Source organism: Microtus pennsylvanicus, chromosome 15 (assembly GCF_037038515.1).
Source record: "Microtus pennsylvanicus isolate mMicPen1 chromosome 15, mMicPen1.hap1, whole genome shotgun sequence".
NCBI lineage: Eukaryota > Metazoa > Chordata > Mammalia > Rodentia > Cricetidae > Microtus > Microtus pennsylvanicus.
The window spans coordinates 909,298-926,850 of record NC_134593.1 but is presented as its reverse complement, the minus strand read 5'-3'; the positions used below and the strand labels follow the sequence as shown (position 1 = coordinate 926,850).

Genomic DNA, 17,553 nt, shown 5'->3' with positions numbered 1-17,553 from the left:
GGAACTAGCTCTTGTAGACCAGAACTCACAGAGATCCTCCTGTCTCTACCTCTACCGAGTGCTGGGATTAAGGGTGCCACCACCACTCAGCTTCCGTTCTTCATTTTACTAACGAATTAGAGTGATGTGGGTACAGCTCATCTAACTTCTTATTTCCCAGGAACAGCTACTACAGAAATGTTGGTGACTTTTCCCTCACGACATTTGTGGTTTTTATTAGCAACTACCATAAACTCTCCCTCTCCCTCTCCCTCCCTCTCCCTCCCTCCCTCTCCCCCTCCCTCCCCCTCTCCCTCTCCCTCCCTCCCTCCCTCCCCCCCCCCTCTCTCTCTGTGTGTGTGTAAGACACTATATTAGGTAGCTATGCAGATATTAGCAGCCTTGAAGGCTATTGAGGATGCGCCCTTTCCTTATGGTTGGCTTTGGTCCGTGGTAATACTAGAAGGAAACCGGATGGAGAAAAGGCTCAGCAGGGAAGCGCACCTGCTGCTCTCCCCAGAATTCACAGCACCCAGATCAGGTAATTGACAATGACTGTAATTTCAGCTCCAGGGGATCTGATGCCCTCTTCTGACCTCTTCAGGCCCCTGCATTACATCCACAGACCCACAGATACATATAATTCAAAATCTAAAGCCGTTTTTCAATATTTACAAAAAGGGGGAGAATTATAACTGACCCTTTAAGATTTAATTCACCACATAAGAAGGTTGCGGTTTCAAGGCTTTATTGAAGTCCATGAAGGGAAGACTACTTCCTCCTCGTCAAGAGGATAGATTCAGAGTAGATGCCCTGGGTAGAGATATGACACTCTGAGATGTCCCACAGATATAGAAACATGTGTTCTTCTTCTGGGCCTATCAGTTACCTGGCCGAGAGAAGGACCCTTGGGAGAGCTAATTTACTTGAAGGCATGCCACAGAAATGGGAGGAATAAGTAGCCCCTTAATGAGGTACCAGCTAAAGACAGTTCCCTGTAGATCTTCACTGCTAACCCTGCCTGCTTTTTTTGAGTTCTAATTCAAAACAGCAGAACATTAATTTGACTTCTTTCTGTCTCCTTTATAGGAGACTTGCCTAACCCTAAGCACACTTCCTAGACACTCAGGGGTTTCCCACTGTGTGCTTTGAGGTTTTGTTGGTCCAGATGTAGAACTCTTTTCTACTTTTCCAGTCCCATGTCTGCCTTCATGCCACGGTCATGCTTCCCACCATGATGAAAAGGGACTAAACTTCAGAAACTGAAAGCAAGCCCCAATTAAAGGTTTTCTTTTATGAGTTGCCTTCATCATGGTGTCTCTTCACAGCAATAGAACACTGACTAAGGCAAGCTTTTTCTCCTAAGTTATATTTGTTACAAAACTATAGTTAAATTGTGTGTGACCCTTGGTTTTCTTTCTTTTGTGTGAGTTATTTTTTATAGTAGTTCTTCAGAATAGGGTTTTCTTTGTGTAGACTTGGCTGTCCTGGAACTGTCTCTAGAATAGGCTGGCTTCAAGCTCACAGAGATCCACCTGCCTCTGGGAAACACTTGGTTATTATATTCCTTTACCCAGGGTAGTCAGGACAGGAAATTAAGGCAGGAACCTGGAGACAGAATCTTATGCAGAGGCCACGGAGGAGTGCTGCTTCCTGGTTTATTCTCCTGGCTTGCTCACCTGCTTTGTTGTAGCACCCAAGACTACCTGCCCAGGGTGGCTGCACCTACAGCCGGCTGGGTCCTCTGACATCGGCCACTTGATTAAGAAAACACTCCACAAGCTTGCCAGTCTAGCAAGACATCTTCTCAGATAAAGTTTCCCTTTCCAAAATAGCGTGTATGAAGTTGACATACGACTGCATTTGAGTTTAGCTTGTTCTTAGTTAATAAATAATGAAGTTATTTATGTATGATCATTTATAGTTATGGTCCTTTATTCTAAGATTACCTTTATTGCATCTCAAATATTTTGATATGCTGTTTTTATTTTATTCAATTCTAGGAAATTTGATCCCCTATTGATTTCTTTTGATTGCCCTTATTGATGAATGCCCCATTCATCAGTCACTAGTGTGTTGTTTAACCTCCATTTTTTAAAAATTTACCATTATTTCTCTTACCATTGATTTCTAGCTTTATTCTATTGTGGTCAATAGGATTTAAGAAGTTATTTGCTTTTGTATGGACTCCCCTGGTCTTACTCTGTGGCCCAGTAGATGATCTGTTTTAGAGAAGTTCCCTAAGTTACTGAGAAGAGTGTATTTTGTGGTTTTTAGATGAAATATTCCATAGATGTCTTGTTGATTCTGTTTCATCTATGATGTTGTTTAACTCTGATATTTTTGTTTAGGTTTTGCCATGGTGATCTGTCTATTAGTGGAGAATATAAGTCACTTGTTACTGTGTTGTGGCTAATCAGTTAGTTTATAGCTAGTAATACTTGATGTTTGAAATTCTGTCCCCCGTTCTAGTTCATACATGTTTAGAGTTACTCTGTCCTCTTCGTGAGTTCTTACAGTATCACTAGGAAATAACTTTTTCTCTTCTGATTCGTTTTGGTTTGAATCCGTTTTTCTTCCGCTTTTAGACTAGTGGCCCAGCTTGCGCCGAGATGCATTTGCTTAGATCAGCCTTTCCTATCTTTTTGCCCTAAGGGTGGGTCAGCCTTTGGTGATGAAATGTCTTTTGATTTGGGGGTTGTGACTATTCATGTTCACAGTTATTGACAGGTGTGTACCAATTCTTCTTATTTTGTTGGTTTTGTAGTGTTTCTTGTTTCTCTATTCATTTAGTCAACTACTTTTCTAGAGTGATTTAGTATTTCCTCTTGGAAATACTCATCATTCTTTACAGATAAAAGATAAATGCTCTAGGTGTGAATTAGTGTTCCTAAATTCATTTAGTTTGTTTTTTTTTTAAACCAGGTTCTTTCTCTCTCTCTCTCTCTCTCTCTCTCTCTCTCTCTCTCTCTCTCTCTCTCTTTCTTTCTCAATATTGGCTGTTTAAAAATCTTTCCTTTTCTGACCTGAAGAGATGGCTCAGAGGTTAAGAGCACTGGTTGCTCTTCCAGAGGTCCTGAGTTCAATTCCCACCAACCACATGGTGGTGCATGATTATCTATAGTAGGGTCTGAAACCCTCTTCTGATGTGCAGGACACAGGCAGAGAACACTCGTACAAATTGAAAAATTCTTCTTCGTTCTTTAGATTTCTTTAAGCTTTTATTTAGTTTTATTTTATGTGTACAGACGTTTTGCCTGAATATATGTTAAGTGTACCATGTGAGTGCAGTGCCTATAGAGGCTGGTAGCATGTGTTAGATCCCCTGGAACTGGAGTTACAGATTTGTGAAGTGTGTTCTAGTAGCAAACCTGAATTTTTTTGTGAGAACAGCAAGAACTCATAACTGCTGAGCGCTTCCTCCATCCACAACCCCAATTTCAACATTTTGCTCAGTTTAATAATCTAGTTGGCGCTTGTGGACTTTCAGAACTTGAAATACATCCTTCCAAATCACTGTGTCCTTAAGTTTCCGAAAAGAAATCGGCTGTGTATTTGGATGGGCCTGTCTGTCTCTGACTTGCTGTCTGTCTCTTCCGTTCTCAGCGTGCTATTTGGTTGTTGCTCTGTGCATTAGTGCTTTAATACTGAAGAGAGTGGGGAGGGAAGGAAGCGGCACGTGGGAGAACAGAGTGGAGATGGACAATCAGATGTTCCATGTGGTGCTAGTGTGTGGGCAGCACTGCCCTAGCAGAGCCTGAGATGTTCAGCACACTCGGTTCCTTCACGATCCAGTGCCGCACCCGTTCCTGTGCAGCCCGTTCCAATGTCCTTCCACGGCAGAGTGCGCGAGAGTTGATGCACGCTTTGGTTCTCCCAGGTCTCTGGCCACTGATTCAAAGTTCATTTCCTGCAGTCCTGCAGCGGTCTGCCTGTCATTTCTAAAGAATGAGGCTCACAGAGGGTGTCTGGCTGCGAAGCCACCACAGTATCAAGGGTCTTTTGGAACGGTCTTGCTCCTGCTCTGGCAGTGGTACCGACAGGGTGCTTTTCCAGCTTCTATTTCTGTTAACACTGTTGCTTCCCAACCTCACTGCAGCTGTGCAGAATGTTTGTTGAGTTTCGGAGAGCCCGTTTCTGTGAGTTATTCTCTGGAGACTCTATCAGGAGTACCTGTGTTGTTTGTCATCTTTGAACTCTCTTGACTAAAGTTTTTAATACAAATTATTGCTGTGTAGCCCGAGCTTCTGGTGCTGGGCCTCCCATATGCTGTAAAAAAAAAGGGGGGGGGCTCTACCATGACCCTTGGCCTTAGCTTTCACCAAGAATTTTAACTCTACTGCCTTCATCTCTAGATTACTGAAATTATTATTATTAGAAAGTGTACGTCCCTTTCGTATTTGGGGATATTGATGCCTGGCATGGGCCCTCTATGATCTTTGTGCTACTGCTTGAAGGCACTGAGTCCCTGTTCCCTTGCAGCTGATGACGAGATTAAGGTCACTGTGTGCACAGGCGGCACCTGTCAGAGTGTTCCAACCTCCCACGTCTTTTCTTATTCTCATCAACTCCACCCTTTGGTCATTCCGGTGTTGTGCCCTCAGGGATATCACTGGCTCTAACAGTAAGGCACAGGGCCATTAATCTACACTTCTGGGCTCTCCGTCAGAGACAGAGGCCCAGGGCGAACTTTAGACCTACGTATTATCAAGATTTTTCTATACACTAAACATAAAACAATATTGAATACATGCGGATGCCAACAGTCAACTGTAAAACGTGTGCAGAACAGAGGTTCAAAGGTTTTTTTTTTCCCCACACATTTAAAATAATTTCCCCCAAAAGTTTAGAAGTGTGTTTTGATTCTGAAGAGGGGGAAATAGAGCAAATCTGTTTGGCTCATTGTTCTCAGCCTTCTAATTGTCACTCACTTGGGGGGAGGCGGGGTCTCACTGTAGCACCGTGGCCGCGGCCCTGAATGCAGAGATACTCTCAGGCTTCTGAGAGGAGCATTGTCCACCCATGCAGGACACTTTCATTCAATCTTTCTTATTCATTACTTTTTTATAATTTTAAAATTTGTTTCATGTGCATGGCCGGTTTCCCTACATGTATGTCTGTGCACCACATGCATGCCTGGTGTCCAGGGAAACCAGAGGAGGGAATTGAATCCCTTGGCTCCTGTGGACCACCATGTGGATGCTGGGATTGAGTTCAGGTCCTCTGAAAGAGCAGTCAGCGCTCTTAATCACGGAGCCATTTCCCCTGAACTCTCTAAAATTATATTTTAAAATTGACTTTAAATGTAGTAATTTCCCACGGGACTTTGCCTACACCCTTGGCTTTAGTTAACTTCTCCTCCTGTCCTCGCCCTTGCCATTCCTATCACCCAGAGTCGCATAAAGCTTTCTCACCCCTGGTATTCCTGCTCCACTTTTACACCACCCTGTTCTCTGAAGGACTCTGTTTTCTCCTCTCCTTCTAATGGGTCCTTCTAGGTTCCTGGCCTTATGGACCCTCCAGTTTAAACATACGAATTCAAAGTTGGGATGCACACGTGAGAACATGCACACTTGTCTTCTGCTGTGGTTCTGCAGTATTAGCTGCATCAGATTGTGTGGCACCTCCAGCATCGCTTTTTACTCAGGATGCTTTGATCAGTTGGGGTCCTTTACACGTCCATGTGAGTTTTAGGATTCCTTTTCATAGTTCTATAAAGAATAGTGGAATTTTGATGGGATTATACTCAATATATGCGTTGTTTTTAGTGATATATGTGTTTTCATAATATTAATCCCACCAGCCCATGAGCAGAGTAGGCCTTCCCACCCACTCGTGACTTCTTTCAACTTCTTTCTCCATTGTTATTCTTTAAAATGCATCGCAAAGATCTTCCTCTTCTTTGGTTAGGTTTATCCTTTGTATTTTTTGGAACTGTTTTAAGTGGGATTTCCCCCCTCTGGTTTCTTTCTCAGCATGTTCATTACTAGTATTTAGGACAACTGCTGCCTTTTGTTGTTGCTTTTGTGCCCTATTACTTTGCTAAAAGTGCTTAGCATTTCTAAGAGTTTCCTGATGAAACAGTCAGCGCTCCTTATCTCTGCTAGTAAGACTTTGACTTCTTCCTTACATATATATATATACATATATATATATATATATATATATATATATATATATATATATATATTTGTTTTTTTGAGACAGGGTTTCTCTGCGGTTTTGGAGCCTGTCCTGGAACTAGCTCTTGTAGACCAAGCTGGTCTCGAACTCACAGAAATCCACCTGCCTCTGCCTCCCAAGTGCTGGGATTAAAGGTGTGCGCCACCACCGCCCGGCTCTCTTCCTTACATATTTGAGACACTTTTTTGGCTTAGTGTTTTTGGATCTTTGAATTCACCTCAGTTGCTGCAGAAGCTACATAGAGTCAACTGTTTAAGGTATTTACTTACTTGTTGAATTTTTATGATATAAATCATCTCAAAAGTCCTAGGAGCAGACTTTCAACAAGTGAGGTGCTGGTAGATTTAGTGTCCATTTCTTTGAAAACACAATATTGTACTTTGATTATTTGCCAGTCTATTTATTGGAAGGGCTTGCGGAAGGCTAAAGGGTGGAAATGTGGGTGTGCTGGAGCGAAAGAAGACATTCGGTAGAGCCCCATCGGCCCTTGCCGTCAGTTCTCAGACTTCTGAGTCAATAGGCCCCAAGAAGCTGGAAACTCCATGGAAGTCTCATGCTAGAAAACGGGAAAGTCGGGGGCCCTGGTCCCACCTCAAGGGAGAGCTTGTCTCAGAGAAAGAGATTTCACACTGTTCTGAGGACTTTCACCACAGTGCAAGAGAGACCGGAGCCAATACTGCGAAGATGGGCAGGACCACATCACGACGGGATCGCTTACTTAGGCATAGCTTTTGTTTCCTGTTTAACCCTAAGCCTCACGTCGCAATCCTGAAGATGGCCCTGGAAGGCTACACCATCTCCTTTTCAGTGTGGTGGCAATGAATTCTCTTTCCTCTGTTTTCACTACACCGTCGGTCCATTTGGCTGGCTGGGCCTGGCTTTCGGCGCCTGCTGGAGCCCAGGCTCCCATCTAGACAATGCTTTCAACACCTTAGTCCCCTTAGTTCCTCTTCCACATTAGCCCTTGTCTTCACGTGCTACGGCTAATGGAGAGAGGTCCCCTGATGAAGGCCACCATGTCCATGGTCTAAGATCTGGACCTAGTTCACACAACAGTCTTCCTTAACCTGTTGGGAACAGACATTCTACAAGAGAGGTATACATAGATGTTCAATGCCCATTTATCTAAAAATAAATATTAGATTAGGTGATCCTTTAATATCCTAGTTTGGAGTAGATCTCGGCAAATAAACCCCTATTAAATCTTCAATGACCTTTTGAAAATGAAGAAGTGAACGTGTTGTCTTTGGGACAGAAGGTGTCTCCTGGCACCCACGCCTCCTCAGAGCGCAGAGATCCTGGTGGGAGAGCCCCGGTATAATTTACCAGCGCTTCAGCAATCACACGCCAGCAACGCCCCTTGGCATTTTCCTGCACTGACCTCATCACTGCCCTTCCACGCCGCTCCTCCTGGTTAGCCCGTGTCTTCACGTGCTGTGTTCTCTTACTTCCATTTTCCCCGTGGAGTTCTCCCTTTTCGTGTTCTTAGCAGCCATCCGCTGTTGAGGTCCCCCTTCTGTTTTGATATTTGTTGTGCAGGTTACTGAACCAATACCAAAAATGGCTTCAGCTTGATCAAAATCAAAACATATCCTAGTCTTCCTTTTGTTTACCTCTGACCCGGGCAACAGTGTCAGTGCTGGAAACTGGGGGGGGGGGGGGGGGGGGGAGGTTGTCCATCAGAATTTAAAGATTTTTAAAAAATTTATGTTGGTATGTTTATTTAAATATTGAGAGACTCACTAGGTGTCAAGAACTAAGAATAAAATGTGAAATAGGAGAAAAATAGCTAAAGTTTCTTGATTTCAATAAATGTCCAGGCTGTAATACCAGAGCCTGTAGTGAAGCGGCCACTTAGTTTTACCTGCTCACACCCAGTGCATCCTGGAAAGACAGGAAGAGAGACACACAGAGCCTGTTTACGTCTTCGGATATGACAAGAGGCTCTCTCCAGGGGCACTAAGTGACAGAGGTGTCTGCTTTGATCGCCTAAGGGAAGCTTAATGGTGCTTACCAACTTTGTAATCTACCAACTGTAAAAACCACAGGGTGATATGTGTTCTCAAGTCAGCGCAGATCAAAGAATGACTGTCCCCGATGTAAGGAGTGAGCGATGACACAGTTCTTCACTGACTGTTTTTAAATGCCAAGTTCTTTGTGTCTCAAACATATGAGAAATGTTCATATCTCTCTTTGGTTTCTTTATTTTACTTTGAGATGGGATCAAACTGTGTAGCTAAGATTGGCCTGGAACTTGCTGGGCTGGCCTCAGACTTACAATGATCCTCCAGCCTTCGCCGCCCATGTACACCCAAGATTGTAGATAAAACCCACCAGAAAGATCTGTTTTTAATTTTATTGCTTAATTAAATTAATTACTTTATTTGAGACATGGTCTCATGTGCCCTGTGCTGGCCTCAAACTCATTATGTAGCTAAGAATAACCTTCAGTTTCTGGCCCTCTTGCTCCTCTGGCCCTCTGCCTCCTGAGTGCTAGGATTTCAGTAATGGACCATGACTCCCAGTTTTCTGCAGAGCCAGGTATCAAACCCAGAGTTTTGTGCATCTTAGTCTAGTACTCTACCAACTGACATGCATCCTCAGCCCTTAATAGATGTATCCCAAGGTCAGAAAGAAACATTTGGATAAAACATACTGTCCCATTGTTGACCTTGATTTGTTGTTTGACTCTGAATTGTTTACAAATGTGGTTTTGTTATTGTGTTTGTTTGTTTGTTTGTTTGTTTGTCTGAGACAGGGCCTCACTATATTCCCCATTGGCCTGGAACTGGCTGTGGAGACCAGACTCAGAGGATCCATCTGCCTCTGCCTCCTGACTATTGGGATTAATGGCAAGAACCACCACACCCAGCCTTAATTGTTTTAAATATTTTGTAGTTCATGAGATGAAATCCAGGACATCATAGTTGCCCAGAAAGTGCTTTGCCACTGAGCCAAATCTCAGCCCTGAATTCTTTATTATAACACAGATTTAAAGTGAACAAAATGAAAGAGTACATGAAAATACTTTGAATTATTTATATAATAGAAAACTATAATATGGGATATTATGGTTGTGGTGGACATAATACTGTAGTAAAGTTCACTATTTGCCCTGACTTCATAAGAAATTATAATTAAAACAGCTCCAAAATGACTCATGGACAAGTCAATCCTCTCTGTGTAGTAACAGCAGAATTATTGTTCTATGACTTGACACATCCTCCAGTGAACTGGGACCTGATAAAACTCCAAGAGAAACGGTTGGATTAGATTGCTTGATGCCTCTACTTTGAGGATAAAAAGAAGAACTGGCTTCCCCTAGTACATACACAGGATTCTTGACATATGGAGAACCATGTAAAATTAAGACCATGCTCAGCAATCAGAGTGTCAGCATCAAAGCATGACATCGCTCAGAAGGGCCACACGCTTGTTGTCATGGGTGGGGAGGACCTTCCAGAAGGACGTTAGTCATACAAATGTAGAACTCGGGCTTCTTGGAGAGGGGAAGCAGAGGCTCTGGGTTGTCAGATGGTAGAAATAGAAAGGTTGCCATTCACGGTATCTGTAGTCACATAGAATATCAAGGGCGTTCCCTGAGTTTCCCTTACAAGGTAGCTGTCTAAGTCAGTGTTCTGCTGCTGTGAAGAGATGCCATGACCACCACGGCAACTCTTACAAAAGAAAGCAGACATGGGTTCTTTGCCAGACGGCAACATGAATACACTCCAGTGTGATTCCAAATGGAAACCTTGTCCTCTCTAGAACCTCAGCCTTCACTGTCCACATTTGTCTCGGTCATCAGAGGGACTAGAAGTCACACAGACTCACCTGGAGGCAGACACATGGGGAAAGAAGCTATGACGAGGTAATCGGAAAGGTGAACTTCTAAGATGACTGACTCCTCCTTACTTGCATGGCCTGAAACAGAGCCTGGCAGCTTAGGACAAAGGTTTCAGACCTTTCCTCTGCCAGTCCAGCTCCCTGCTGGTGGACCTGCTCGCCAAGGTCAAGGCCAGGTCAGACAGCCATACTGTCTGTTTTCAAACTGACTACCCATAACTTAGCGGAGGAAGATCCTCCACAGACTTACAAATCCTTCAGACTTCAAGGATCTTTCTCCATGTACCTGTTGTATGTACCTCGCCTCACCCAAGCCTTCCTTTGCCAACTGGTTCTGCTGCTATGTCTGAGATTGTCCCTGCTGCTACCTGTCACACTGCAGATCTTTTTCTGCCTTTTAATTCTTTAACTGGCAGAGCAAATGAACTCCATTACGACCCTAGACAGTAAAAATTCCAGTAACGCGAACTTGCACCACGTGGTCCACCAAGCTCTGCTCACAGCGTTTGTGCTCTTCTCTAGTTCACGGTTCTCCTGAAACGTTGTCCTAGCGACAGTGACCAACCCTGGTACTGATTTCTGTACTACTTACTTTCCTATTACTGTGCCCAAATACCTGACCAAATGCTACTTGCTTTGAATCAAGGCTTGAAGGGATACAGTTCCTGACGGCAGGTGGGTCAGTTGCAGTGTGACAGGAAATAAAGAGATGAATCAGGAGTGATAATGGAGTACAATGTTCAAGGTCTGCCCCTCAGTGCCTTCCGTTAACTTCCTTCAGTTAGCGCCTGCCCCAAGAGTCCACAAATTCCCAGGACAATGCTACCAGCTAGAGACCAAGAGCACATGAAGACATTTGATATCCAAACTGCAAAAGTTAGAATCAAAGATGATTCAACATAAGGGGATCAATAAGTATGAGAAATAGTTTAAATCATATGATTGTCTTAGTAGGTATAGAAAAAGCATGTAATAAAACTCAACATTCTTTATGATGAAAACTCTCAACCAAGTAATTACTATAGAGGCTTAGATGACAGATATTGAAGAGAACTCAGAAGCGGAAAGATAGGCAGATTGCTCTCACACGCCTATAAAGAGGAAACTGTCAGTCAGTGGAAGAGGCAGCCTGCAGAAGCAAGGAAATTTTTGCTGACTTTCTGTGTGACAGAACACACATTGTGTCCCAGAAAGAGCTTCGTGGCAGGGTGGAACAATTTGCCTCTTTTTAGAACATTCTCTGTCTTAATGATGGACAGTTTTACTTTAGAGAAAATTGTTAATCAAAAATACCAAGTTGTAAGGCAAGATAAGGATATGCCCACCGGTGAAATAGTGCCATGATTGCAGGGGACAGGGAGGGGAGACCAACCACTTTCTTATTGGATGTGAGGCTCACAAGGGAATATCTGTTAGCAATGAGACGTGTAACCTGCTGCCTTCTACCCAGAGAACAGCGTCTGCCCTGTACACTTGTTTATCCCCGGAGACTAGCGCCTGCCCTATACCTTAGATGGAGAACCTTCTTTCTACAGACAGTGGCCCATAGCTGGTCAGAGTGTAGAGAATGACCGACGACTGAGTGCCTAACTGTACATAGGACGTCTTTATGGTCGCCTCCCAGGCCCAGGGAATATGAAATATGGGGCTGGAAGACTGTAGAAGTCAGAGAACGGAGAAGAATTATCTTCTGGAAATTTTATTTTCTGTATATGACATGGCTGTTGCATTCACGAACACACAGCTGCTATGGTTTCCTGCATAAGACCTGTACTAGATTGGGCCCTTTCTTATTTCATCATGGATGGGGAGGGACTTCTTTAGTGCTATCGCTAGCTATTGGCAAATAGCCCATGCTCACATAAGCCACTCGGATTCAACTCAGTGAGGCACATACACAGGACATGAATATAGGAGGGGCACCAGTTGGGATGAAAAAGGAGGTCAGCAGGAATGGAAGTCTTGTGGTTTAAGTTTGAATAGGTTGTCTCCAGTTGGTAGAACTGTTTGGGAAGGGTTAGGAGATGTGGCCTTGTGGAAGAAGTGTGTCACTGGCTTGACTGATGAAAAACCTCATGCTATTCCCAGCTAACTGACTCACTCATGCTCTCCTCTCTCTCTCTCTCTCTCTCTCTCTCTCTCTCTCTCTCTCTCTCTCTCTCTCTCTGTGCCTCATTTGTAGGTGAGATGTAGGCTCTCACCTATACTTGCCTGTCTGCCACCATGCTCTCATGGGTTAATCTTCTGAAACTATAAGCCTCAACAAACTTTCTCTCTGAGTTGCCTTGGCCATGGTGTCTCTTCACAGCAATAGGAAACTAACTAAGGGGGATAGAAGAGAGCTATGGGGGTAAATATGATCCAAATACATTGTGTGCGTATAAAAAGGTGTCAAAGGCTAGAGTAATTCAATATTTGGAGAGATATTACTAATGGAAGTTGGAGCATAATGCTTAGGAAATCTGACTCGTTTTCATGCATTCTTATCCTTGTTTGTTCTGTGTCTCATAACAAAATAACACAGGGGGCGCCAGTGAGATGACTCGGCAACTTAAGGTGGTTGTCATCATGACTGGCGGACCCACGTGCTGGACGCAGAGAACCAACCTCCACAAGTTTTCCTCTGACCTCCACACGTACACCCTGTTTGTGCACACACTATCTCTAAATAAATAAATAAATGTACATTTCAAAATGACAAAAATAAGGTTTAAGAAAATAATTTAATAATTTATAAGTACCGAAATATGTTTTCACAGTTCTGAGAGTTGGGAAGTCTTATGTCTCGTCTCCAACATCTAGAGAGGACTTCATCTTCAAGGGGTAAGGATGTGAGCAGAGCACATGCTGCCTTTCACTGCTCTGGGGACAGGAAAGGCGGGAGGTGGATGACGGAATGACTGAAATTGCCATTCTCACCTTTGATTAACAGCATCAGCATCTAAATACTCCCAAACGTGGCTGCTTAGAGAAACCTAGAATGTCGGGGGAAGACACGTTTCTTGTAGAGGATGCTTTCCGGCTACTTGGGCACCAAAATATTAACTACATTGTTAGGAATAAATTCTTCGCTGTCACTGTCCCATTGACAAGTGACAACTGCATAACCTGTCACGAAGTTGCTTTCGTACAAGCATTCTGGTATCTTCTCGCCCGCTACTAGAGTACACTGTATTCCTTTCACCAACTCCATGCTTCTTCTGCAGAACGTAGCCCTGTGCTTACACCTCACCCGTTTGCCATAGCAGGTCTTTTGTAGATAGGAATAGCTCTCGGCTACAAAATAGTGCTCCGGATAACAGACTCGCCTGTAGTGAATATTTCTAGACATGATTTCAGAATTACAGTAATTATCACCATAGAGCGGTCGGTCAGGATCAGCGAGGATCTTTTCCTTGATTCTTTCTTTGGTGGGAGGTTTGGTAGGCCCTGTACTATAAAGCTCCCGTAAGCTGTCCCTTACTTCTGGATCTATTTCATATTCATATAAATCCCAATAGTCCCCTTGTAGTTTCAACGGCAGCAGCAGCAGCAACAGCAGAGACAAAGGCCATGGGTACTTGGTGACCAGAGACTTCATTCTTTTCCTGTAGAGTCCAAACAGTGAAAAGAGGCATTGTATTATGATGAAATGCTCATATTTACACACAGGGGCCACTGGTACCAACTTCCACTGTTCTCTGCACCCACTGGAAAATTGTTAGACTTGAGATTTCAGAATTTATTTGAATATCTCCCTAATATTGACTCTAAAATAACTATGTTAGTATTGAGGATGGTAGATAAGAGAGGGATGTGAAAAGAAGAGAAGCAGAGAGGGAAGAAGTGAGGGGAGATGGAAGGAAGTGAAAGGTAGGGTAAAGGAAAGCAATGGAAGGATAGGAGAAGGGTTGCAGGAGACCACACCCACAGTGAGGGGAGGGACAGGCACAGCAGCTCCTTTTGTCTAGAACAAACCCCTTTTACTTATTCCCAGAAATTGGTAATGTGCACAGAAATGGACCAACTTCCCCTCATTGATCCACCTTAGGGCTTTCATCCTGATCTTGCTTGCATCTGGCCACTGCAGATGCACATGAGACAGGACCTGTACCACCTAGACCTCCATAGAAGTGTCGCTAACAGCTCTGTCCCTTTCCAGCCTTCCACCCAGCCCGCTGCCGACTGCTTCCATGTGAAGCTCTTTCCAAGTCTAAGAGCAAATGTTTTTGCATATCAATTCAATACTAAGTCAACAGCACAGAATACAAGATAATTTTAAAAGAAAATATTGTGTCCATATTAGTCTATGCTTTAGTCCAGAGAATCGTCTTTTGTAGAGAACTTCTGGGCCCATTTGTCTTGTTTATCTATATCCCAAATCTCACTGTTTCTTCTTAATTCTCCAAGATCTTTGTCTCAGTGGAAAGCAATGATCTTATCTGTCCTGGGAGGAGGCTTCAGAGCCGTGGCTCTGTGCCTGTGGCCTCCTTTCCTCCCTGTACCCTATGGTCTCAGTTCTTCAGAGAATGGGTGTTTGTCATTCTGAATTAGGAAGAGAGAATGAATCTGCACATCTCAGAAAAGCATTGTTGAAACTAATTTAAATCTTAAAGGTAACACAGATAAGAGCGTAAGAAGCTCTATGCCATAGGCTATGCCAAAGATTTCTTATGCTACCAACATCGGAACAACCAAAGGAGAGAAACTCTGTTTACTTTGTGTTGTCTTTGGCATCTTCCCATGCCCCCAATGGTAACTGTCATAACCCAGAAATTTGGCCCATGTAGAAGGGAAATGGTACGACACTTATGGCTAATTCCAGGTTTAGATACTGACCTTATGAATTAAGAAAGAACAATATATATAGGCACCCCTCTCTTTATATATGTGTGTGTGCCTGCTTGTGTGTTGAGTGTGTGTGTGTGTGTGTGCGTGCGTGTGCATGTGTGTGGATATAGATGTAGATATAGATAGAAGGTCACACAGTTGAAGCTGGGGTCACACAGTGGGAAATGGAGAGAATAGGAGTTGAGCATAAAAGTACAGAGGAAAAGAGAAAAGTCATTCCAAACTGGTGACACTGAGCGGTCATTCGTGCCATGTAAACATGTTTCTAACTGGTGACATCGAGCGGTCATTCCTGCTGTGTAAACATGTTTCTAACCCATCCCTCCATAATTTTCACACTAACATCAGTACCAGTGTGATGGCTGAAGAGCTCAGCTCACAACACCATGGTGGGAACACGGAGTCTCTGAGGCCTCTTGAGCCAGAGTGAGCAAAGTCAACAACACACATGGCCAGTGGTCTGAAGCTCTTGGAGCCTCTCCTGTCATCTACTGAGAACTCACCAAGAAATGGTTTACAAGATATAAGTATATATGGCTGTATATTACAATGTGAGAATGTGATATATTAAGCAATCATGAGTTTTTGATCAGGAAGAAAATGTTACAATACTTTTAAGAAAAAAAAAAGAAACAGCAGAAGACAAAAGGGCTAAAGGTCATAAGGCTTTTGTAGAAACAATTTCAATACTAGACTTCTGAATGGATGGTTTAACAAGGCAGGTTACAATAACACATATGGGAAACAGCCATTGATATAAGCAAAAAATTTTTGAAATTTGAAAGTCTTCTAGTGTGGGAAAGATTAAACCGAGACTAACACATTCAAAATGGTAAAAATTACCCACGCCAGTAACAATAATTACGAGTAGCTATTATTTAGACAGTATTTTATACTCATGGAGTTATGTTTTCTTTGGCTAGATGGCTTTCCAGTCTTCATACATACCCTAAGCTATGGCAATTAGAGACAGGTAGTAAAGAATTCTGGGCTCATACAGCATAGTGCTGGAGTGTCTAGAGACAGGGAGAGAAATCAGCACATCTTAAACAGCACAGGGGCTGTATTGACTCACAGAAGGGGGCTGTCCAGCAGGCACAGCAGGAGGAAGCTAAACTCTTCCTCAGACTCTTGCCACCCCGTCCACTCCACGTCTTCGTAGACCAGATTTGCTCCTGTGTGGGTGCTCTGTGGAATGGCAGTACCAGGCACGGTCACTTTTGTGCCCTATTATAGGGTTGCTCTGTTCCCATTGTGCGGTCCTCCCCCACCTTCTTCCATCAAGGAAAATGACTCTTCTGATTGGTCTTGGTTTTCTCACTCAAGGAAATCAGAGATGTGGGGACTTCTGATTGGTCATCCAGAAACACATGCTTTTCTTGGAGCAAAACCATGTGATTAAAAGAACTCTGTCTGCTTCATAATCTTTAATTATTATCATATTTTAACTATGTCTGCTGCGAGGTGTGGGTGCACCTGTGCGCACGCAGAGGTCAGAGGACACGATGTGGGAGGTCATCCTCTCTCTGCATTAGGTTTCAGGAACTGAACTGAGGTGCTCTGGCTTGGCAGCAAGTGCACTCACCCACTGAGCAGCCTCGCCAGGCCTCCCTCGCCAGCCCTCCCTCGCCAGCCTCCCTCGCCAGCCCTCCCTCACCATCCTAACTAATAAAAGCGTAGATTACATAGGAGAAAAGAAAAAGCAATCTTAGTAAAGTGTGGTTAATGAGTAATTTTTTTCTTACTAATAAAATAATTTTTTTTATTTTAGTTTCTTTTGTTGTTGATTTGTTTTTTGCTTTTCAACAGAATTTCTCTGTGTAGCCCTGGCTGTCCAGGAACTTACTCTGTAGATCAGGTTGGCTTCAAACTCAGAGATTTGCCTGCCTCTGCCTCCCAAGGGCTAGGACTAGAGGTGTGCACCTCTTGATAATTTCTCTCTCTTTTTTAAAAAGATTTATTTATTATGTATACAGTATTGTGTCTGCCTGCAGGCCACCATGTGGTTGCTGGGAACTGAACTCAGGACCTTTGGAAGAGCAGGCAATGCTCTTAACTGCTCAACCATCTCTCCAGCCCCTCTTGATAATTTCTAAATCTTAGTTTTACAACTATAAATTTTGCAACTTAAAAAGACTTTAATAGTACAAAACACTTTCAAAGTCCCAAGTATTCCTGATGAGATTTGATGAGGAAATCCCAGGTTTTTTTCAAAAACATTCTGAGGCAGTGTTTCAGGGTTTCTTGTCTTGGACATTTGCCTCTTAACCTAAGTGAGGGATGCACGGAGTGAGGAATCTGGACAGACGCCAGCGTGGACCACAAGGTCAAATGCATCGCATTGCTTATGTGAGTCAGTGTTTCCTCCTCCGAGGTGAACCCCGGTCTGGAACCGGCAGCAGCACACAGAATACCCCGCAAGACACAGAAAAACAAAGAAAAGCAAAACTCTCCTTGATTGAAATCAACTTTCCAAACACAAATGCAGAGTCATTTTTCATATCTTATTTTGGAAAAATAAAATCATTCCAACAGAAGACAGAAATCTCTTCACAAGTGATGGAAGTTTTCTGCAAATTAATTTTTACTAATGATTTTGTTAGCTTTTTAAAGTATAAGGTTATATAAAATTTTAAAAGATCGTTGTAAATAGAAATCTGCTACATTTTTCCTGTGAGTTAATGTGTTCCTAGACAATATAGACTTATTTATTCA

At 43.2% G+C, this 17,553-nt stretch overlaps 1 protein-coding gene across 1 annotated transcript; it reads right to left on the bottom strand.

Moving 5' to 3' along the window:
- Positions 1 to 12,712: 12,712 nt before the first annotated feature.
- Positions 12,713 to 16,003, bottom strand: Rnase9 (ribonuclease A family member 9 (inactive)). The gene is made up of 2 exons (XM_075949769.1): positions 15,914 to 16,003; positions 12,713 to 13,595 (listed from the first exon to the last, which is right to left on the bottom strand). Exon 2 carries the CDS (start codon positions 13,586 to 13,588, stop codon positions 13,031 to 13,033), a length of 558 nt encoding a protein of 185 aa, XP_075805884.1. The 5' UTR covers positions 13,589 to 13,595; positions 15,914 to 16,003; the 3' UTR covers positions 12,713 to 13,030.
- Positions 16,004 to 17,553: the final 1,550 nt, after the last annotated feature.